This window comes from Serpula lacrymans (genome assembly GCF_000218685.1).
Source record: "Serpula lacrymans var. lacrymans S7.9 unplaced genomic scaffold SERLAscaffold_1, whole genome shotgun sequence".
Taxonomy (NCBI): Eukaryota; Fungi; Basidiomycota; class Agaricomycetes; order Boletales; family Serpulaceae; genus Serpula; species Serpula lacrymans.
Window position 1 is genome coordinate 2,629,670 of NW_006763290.1, and position 7,834 is coordinate 2,637,503.

Below are 7,834 nucleotides of genomic sequence, written 5' to 3' on the forward strand. Positions count from 1 at the left end.
TCCTTTTAGCTCATCATCTGACAATGAGCTCTCTATGCCATTTGTCCACTTACTTTCCTTCCTCGCCCTTACCCATTGTACCATACTATTCATCTTACCTCCCCTAAAGTAGCCTAGCAGTATATATACTGCATGTATGTAGACTAGTTTTGCATCCCAAATCTACTTCACCATAGCTACATTACCCTTGGGCAAGCCCTGATATAAGTGGAGATCCACCTTATCTCCATGAAGAAGCTACAATACTACAATGAAGACTTTAAGAACAGAAATGCAGGCATTTTCACGGAAGTCCGTAATGCTATTGACCCTCTTAATAATGAGATTGGACAATAACTGGAAGATCCCAGATGATGTCCCATACCTGGGGATGTCCCAAGGAAAGCAAGGCTCTTAGCCATATAGTAGTATAGAAGACATTGAAGCTAAGAGCCAGCCACCTGAGGGTGACTGAAGTGAGTGTAGAAGGGCTCCAAGCTCACCAGTTGCCTTCCACAAATCATGTACAAGGAGCATTGCCAGGGAGTTGCCAAATTGAAAAATCACTAATTGCTGAAGTGCCTTAAAATGTTTCCCTGTGGGACCATTCCAATACTGTATAATGTATAACACTCAGATTAGTGGAATAGATAAGCCATTAGTGGATGATAACTGCAGGCACAGAGTGAACATCTGTAACTGTGTGGGCAACCATAAAGTGGGGTATAAATATCAGATATATTTATTTTTACTAAGCAGGTAGGTGTGCAAAAGCTTGACTGGTGTGCCTTGATGGACATCAAGCACTATTCACAAGACTAAATAAGCTGTGCATGATATAGTAGCTTGCTAGGCTTACATGGGTTTCCAAGTAATGCATTAACGCGATCTCCTGGACAGAGTTGCTTCTGCTGAGCTAACCAGACCAGGTCGCCAACCTTGTAGTCAGGGGCCTTAGAGTGTCTACACTCTGCCCTGTCTTTCATCTGCTCTGCAGTTTTGAATAGCGCCTTGCGTGTCTCATCTAAGACAGACTTCATGTCCTTAGCCATGTTCGCAGCAGCCTTGTTCTTGCTTTTGCCAGGTTCTACACCCTCTGGGGAGGTACAACCTTGTAACCCTGAACAGTGCTTTTCCTGTGGCCAATGACTGTTTGATGTTGTATGAGAACTGGGCTATTTTTAGCCACTTGGCCCAATCTGTCTGTCTGTCATTAATAAATATCTGGAGGTATTGCTTCAATTCTTGATTGAGCCTCTCTGTTTGTCCATTGGTCTGCAGATGGAACACCGTTGGTAATTTAGGTTCAATGCCCAGCATCCGGCATAATTCTTTTGTAAATTTGCTAGCAAATTGTGGTCCTCTATCAGAGATAACCATTTCTGGTAACCCATGGATAGACCATACAAAATCTTTAAATAAGTTGGCCGTACCTGCGGCTGTGATAGTTTTATTTGTGGGAATAAATACCACTTCTTTGGAGAAGCTATCTACCATCACCATTACTGAATTGTACCCATTTGATTTGGGCAGATCCGTCGTGAAATCAACAAATATATCCTGCCAGGGACCAGCTGGTATTGGATTTGGCATAAGTTTACTGGCCAGCGGTTGATGCGAGTTCTTTGCCATGGCACATCTCAGGCAGGATTTTACATATTCCTGTATGTCTTTGACCATGCCAGGCTACATGTAGTTTCTGGAGATCAACTCCATTGTTTGTTGCCACCCAGGGTGCCTAGCCACTGGAGTGTCGTGATGTCTATCTATTGCCTTCATCCTTGCGTACTCAGGCACATAGATTTTGTCTTTGTAATGGAAGAGCCCATCTTCCCATAAATAATATAAATTGCCATCAAGGTGTGCCTTCTCTTCTGAGGAGACGTCTTTCTTGAGGACTTCCAGAAGATCGGAGTCCTGCCTGATTCTAATATTGGCAACCCTTGATTGATTTATCAGGGTGACACCTTTTTTGTCATCTTTGATGCCGTTGGCATGATCCTCTCTTCTAGATAAAGTGTCCGCTTTCCCCATAGAAGTACCTGGCTTATGAATTGATTTATAATTAAACCTAGATAAGTACACCACATAGCAGGCCTGTCTTCAGTTTAAGTCTCAGACCATCATAAAATACTCCAGATTCTTATGATCGGTCCAGATTTCAGATTGGTGCCTAGCACCTTCTAAGTAATGCCGCTAGTGCTCTAGAGCTCTAATGATGGCCAGCATCTCCTTATTGTAAATTTGATAGTTGTGCTCTGTAGGCAACAAACTATGCAATAAATAGGCACAAGGCCTCCAAAGAGCATCAGGTCATCTAATTGACAGAACAGCCCCAGTAGCAAAATCCAAAAAGTCGGTTTCTAGCTGGAACTCTTTGTCTAATTCTGGAAATGCTAATATGGGCACCATTGTAAATGCCTGTTTAAGTTTGTCAAAAGCTTCTTATTCTTTGGTGCCCCAGTGCCAAACAATGTCTTTTTTTGTGAGATTGTTCAACAGTCTCATTATCTTTGCAAAGTTTTCAACAAACTTATGGTAGAAGTTGCCTAAGCCAAAAAAAGCCCTAACTCCTTTGACACGAGTAGGTTCAGGCCAATCCAAAATAGCTTGAACTTTCTCAGGATCCATCCTGATTCTGTTCTGGCCAATTATCATACCGAGAAAGTCTACTTCCTTCACTTTGAAGTTACATTTTCTGGGTTTGATGAATAGGTCCTGTTCCTGTAAGCGTCGAAGGACTTCTTGCACGATCCTGTCATGCTCAGCCTTATTATCCAACTTCGTAAATATTAATAAATTGTCAATATAAATGACAAAACAGTTTTCCATATCTGTAAAAATCTCGTTCATCATGCTCTGGAAGGTTGCCGGTGAATTGGTCAACCCAAAGAACATAAAAAGGGGTTTGAAGGATACTTGGTGGCACGTGAACGCGGCCTTCCAAGCATCTTCTTCTTTGATGTGTACATTATTGTACAGCCATCTTAGATCATCTTTGTTAAGATCTTGGCACCAGCCAACTTGTCTACTAGCTGACTAATTAAAGGCAGCGGATACACATTTTTAACTGTGTACTCATTTAAGTAACAATAGTCCATAATCATACACTCTTTACCATCCTTTTTAGGAATGATAAATACTGGGGATGTCATAGGGCTTTGGAAGGTCTGATGTAACCCTTTTCAAGCTGTTCATCTATGAAACTTGAAACCTCATCTTTTTCTGGGGCAGAGAGGGGAATCATGTGTCCTTTTCTTGGTTTGAATGCTTTTCCATTCGGTACCCTCCGCATTTTGGCATTTTGGCAAATTTTTGCGTCGCCACTGGCTACACATTGCGCCCTCGCTTTCATTGCCCTCCCTTACCTTTTTTTTCTTTACTCAGTCCCACCATTGGACCCTTCCTCTCCTTTTTATTCTCAACTGATGGTCGTTTCCGGATCCCCATTCTAATCCACTTTTTCGTCACCTCCACCCTCCTCCTCCTCATCTTATTTGCACCCCCACCATTTCTGATGTCACCACTTCCTATCCGCTTCCGTCGCCGATCCGTCAACTACCATGTGCCACTGCTGATATCAGCAAAGCCCCGGTGGCCGGTCCAAATAGAGCAACAGGTCCATCTTCATGACGTCGATCTGCCATCATATACTATCAAAACATCAGTCGCTCGTCTCGCCTGGTTGGAGCATGGGTGGGTAGTTTTTGAGCTGGAGAAGGTTCATCCCCTTGCGTCGCCCATGTTCATTGCTGTCCCATTCACTTGGGTACACTTATCTTTTATCCATTGTCTTCACTACAGCTACACCTACCACACGCTGCCTGGGACTCACTTGTTCTAAATTGGAACTACTGCTCTCCCTCCTTCGTTTGTCCAGGTGGTCCAACACAACCAGTCCATTGGTAAGGCCATGGAACCGTCGGATTTGGACTAGGTGGTGGACTGGTGGCTCCAGTTTCTTTTTTTTCAGCAGAACATTCATTTGCAGTGCGATTATTTTGATTTTTGAATCATTTTTATGGACACATATTTTTTTGGAATGCCTGACTGACAATAAAGGAACTGTGTTGATACTGATAGTGTTTTGCCTTGCCCTTTTTTTTACTGCATCTTCCCATGACATCATGATTTTCCTGCTCTCTTTTTGCTATTGGACTTTACTTTATGGCTGTACAAACCTGTGACATTACTCACAGCATTCATTGTTCTATCCCTTTCTTTTCCTTTTTCTGACAATCTTATCCTGTACTACCTATGCAAGATTTGTCAGCGTACATTCCTTCCTTCATGTTCTTTCTCATTCTTTTTGCACAGCTATACTGTGCATAGCCTACTTTTCTTTTACTATATAAACCCCTGTATTCTACCTTGTAAAAAAAAAAAAAACAAGAAATCCAATCCAGACTTCTTCTCTAAATCTCAAGTTCACTACTCTGCTACTTGTGATCCAGTGTAGTCACAACACTTCCCACTGTTACTACTGTTGACTGCTGTCATTGTTACTTGTCACTTTTGAAAGTGATTGTCATCCCTTTCAATTAGAGTCCTTCTGAGCACTACAGTTTGTGCGTCAGGAGCCTGCTATCACTGGGAACCTCGTTATCTTGTCATTCTCAAACCTACCTTGTGCTAAGATTAGCAAGGTAGTGCTCATCCTATATTCATCTCAAAAAGCCCCTATCTTCTATAGTTCAACTATCCCTCCTCCTCAAAACCCACACCCATACATCTCTGGGTTTTACTTTGAAGGATCGTCATACATACCACCCCACGAACAACCAGAGCACCCACTGTTCTAGGAGGCAAAACCCATAAACAAGTTCCATGGAATCTGGGAGGATTGTGTGTTACTTTGTTTTGTGTGTGGTTTTCTAACAACAGTTCTTATCATCGACAGCAAGCAAAACTAAGCGAAAAAATGTGCTCCCACGTGTGCCGCACATGACTTTTGGGACCACCGTCCCCTTCGTTATAGATATCCATCTGTTTTTATATTGTGGTCATAAGCTGAAAAATATGAGTTAACAGCAAGAGCTAGTAAAATGCAGGCTCACCTTGGGTTCAACTTGGCCCCTCACCACTGTTAGGGGCCATCCTTGATTAGTGTATGCATCTTGGTCTGTGATTCAGGGTCTTGCATCACTTCTTGTGGAATTTTGAAAACCGGCAGATATTTTTCAGCAAATTCCTAGGATTATAAGAGTGAGAACAATAAAAACAGATGGTACGTACAAATGTATGATCACCAAGGTATATAACATATGCAGTGAAATTTGGGGAAAATAAGCAAGCTCGAGTTTGGTTGTTCACAATTCTCTACCCAATTTAGTGAGGTGAGTGTATCAGAGATCAATCCTTACGATACTATACACACATTGTATTCAGCAAAGTTAAGAAATATTGAGGCATTTGTCATGCTGTTCTGCTTTGCTCACCCTTTGATATCAATTAAAACATTTTTGCTACATCATTACTCTATCAAACATTTAAGTTTCTGTGAACATGAGTGAGCCAGAAAATGTACTTCCACAAAATCATCCAAGGTATTTTGCAGCAGCCCATGGTTATAAAATGTTTCCTGAAGACAAATTGCCCACTTAAGAAGACCTAGACCTTTATTGGGAGATTTCGGATTATAGTTCATAATAATGGTGTGAATTTTTGTACCAGCCTAAGGAAAATGGGTGTTTTTTTGGTAACATCATGTCGTCTTCTATCAGTGTCAGTAAAAAAACCTGTATATGCTCTTGAAAATGAAGTTGGCACAACAGTTTTCATGCACAAAAGTTTAGCTTAAGATTTGATTGTGTTTACCCCAGAGTCGGGGATTGGCGCCAGGCGCCGCTACAATATTGTCAAACACGCTAGAAAAGACCACACCAAACCGGTTCACATAACTCCTGAAGACTTAGCTCTCATTGATGTTATTGTTGTTTTGTTCGTTTCCTGTTATTCCTTTTGATTCATCTAACCTCCTTCCCCAGCGCTATTAACTGTGGTCTCTTGAACTGAACATGTTTTCGTATCTACTTACTTACATATTGATTTCACCCTTTCCTACTGCGTGTCTTTCATTCTACCTTACCTACTTCGACGTCCCTTCAATTTCCAAAGTTTTCGTCTCGTTCTGCTACGCTTGCTCATCATTTAATACATATTTCGTTCTTACACGCTGCTCCTCAAAGTGATTGACTTCTTCGGCCAGGGTTGCCCGGAGGGCCGTGCTACATATACGGAAGCTTATATAAGGCGCAGTGCATTTTTGAACCCTGACGCGTAGGTTCCAATTTCAACTGCTACCACAACAACAAATTCCATTGTTATCAGCGAACTATAGTTAAGTGAGTCTACTTCATAGACTTCTACATCGTTACAAGGTCTCCATCAATAACAATTTAGTAGATTTCATATCGCTCTTATTCCCATAACACCCAACTTCAACACCGATTACGAATTGACTCAACTTGATTTCAAGATGTTCATGTCTTTAATATCCCATTTGCTCTGGTAAAATGCCTTGCCTATGTTAGGTTTATAATTAACATATCAGTATAGTTCTTGGTTTGCATTTTTGCTGCCATGTTATTCCACTTTCAAGGCCCTATCCAACCGCCCAGGCACTGAACCTGATCTCGAAAGGTTGTCGATGTATTGGGCAATCGTTGGTATTTTCGTCGCAATTGAGTCCAGTATCGGATTGCTATTGTCTTGGTGAGTTTTCACCCGTCTACATGCATGCCACGCTAAAGCCCTTGAACATCTATTTATAGGTTGCCATTTTATTGGGAGATAAGGACCCTTTTTCTGCTTTATTTATCTCTCCCACAAACGCAGGTCTGCGAATATTCTTTTCAGCAGTGCAACTGATTAAGTCGGATTCTTTCAGGGTTCCACTTACGTCTACAAGTCATTCCTTGAGCCATTCTGTGTCAAAAACGAAGTGGATCTGGACGCTGGCATTGACTCCGCTCAATCCGATGTTCTGGGATTTTGCCAGTCTCGTATCAACAACCTCATCGAGATTTTCTGGAGCATTGCCAATAAAACCCCTATCACGAAACAACACCTATATGGGGCTGATTGCCAGGCCGGGATATATTCACGCGCTGGCGTGTCATTGGATTACTTGAAGGGACAGTGGGATTCATATGGTCCTACAGTATTTGGAGACTTGACGAAATCGTCCGCACAGCCTCGTTCTATTACTCCGAGAGAGCATAATTCCAGCGGTGCAGAGGTGAACACGGGATCGAGCGGTTATCTTGGGCCCAAAGGTCAGGATGTCCCTGCTCATCTAGCTATGAGCAGATCTACCGAAAACTTCAACTAGGGGGAGGTGGACTGCAAGTGAAGTGGTTGACACGGATCCGTTTTTCGAAGAACAATCTTACTTTCTTTGGCTCAGTTAACTTGAACATGGTGAATCAATTGTTATTTCTATATGGTGAAGTATAGCACAGAGGAGTAGTAAGGATTTATTGGGGTCAGTAGTATCGTGGTTTGAAATAAAAGCAGACCTAGTTTTCCACCATTATGTATTATGAACCAAGACGATGACGCCGAAAAGCTGCCTCCACATCAGCCGCGGTGTACTCTAGCGAGAGACCACTATCAGCATAACATTGGGCAATCCTCTTGTTAAAGAGTTCTGTTATTCTTTGCAGCTCCTCTTCGCATGCCTTCCACACGCCAACTAAAACGGTGCCCGGGGCGATAACGCTGCTCTCTTCCGTTGTTGCTTTCTCGGACGCTTCAGTAAAATGTTTTTCGACCCGCTTGAACAGGATATCTACGAGCTTGCGGACATCTTTTCCGTCGAACTCCTTGATGACCTTCTTTAGAGAGGATTTAC

At 42.3% G+C, this 7,834-nt stretch overlaps 2 protein-coding genes across 2 annotated transcripts in view; one reads left to right on the forward strand and one right to left on the reverse strand.

Moving 5' to 3' along the window:
* Positions 1-6,300: 6,300 nt before the first annotated feature.
* SERLADRAFT_375777 (uncharacterized protein) lies at positions 6,301-6,947 on the forward strand (the record flags this gene model as incomplete). Its single annotated transcript, XM_007312398.1, has 4 exons — positions 6,301-6,323; positions 6,385-6,489; positions 6,538-6,816; positions 6,869-6,947. The coding sequence occupies 2 exons, from the start codon at positions 6,458-6,460 to the stop codon at positions 6,695-6,697; spliced, it is 192 nt and encodes a 63-aa protein (XP_007312460.1).
* A 573-nt stretch (positions 6,948-7,520) lies between these two features.
* Positions 7,521-7,834, reverse strand: part of SERLADRAFT_364519 (uncharacterized protein) — a gene marked incomplete at both ends in the record, with an annotated part of 5,511 nt that continues 5,197 nt past the window's right edge. The window contains one exon of the mRNA XM_007312399.1: positions 7,521-7,817. Coding sequence (XP_007312461.1) covers positions 7,521-7,817 — 297 coding nt within the window. The remainder of the gene's footprint in view (positions 7,818-7,834) is intronic.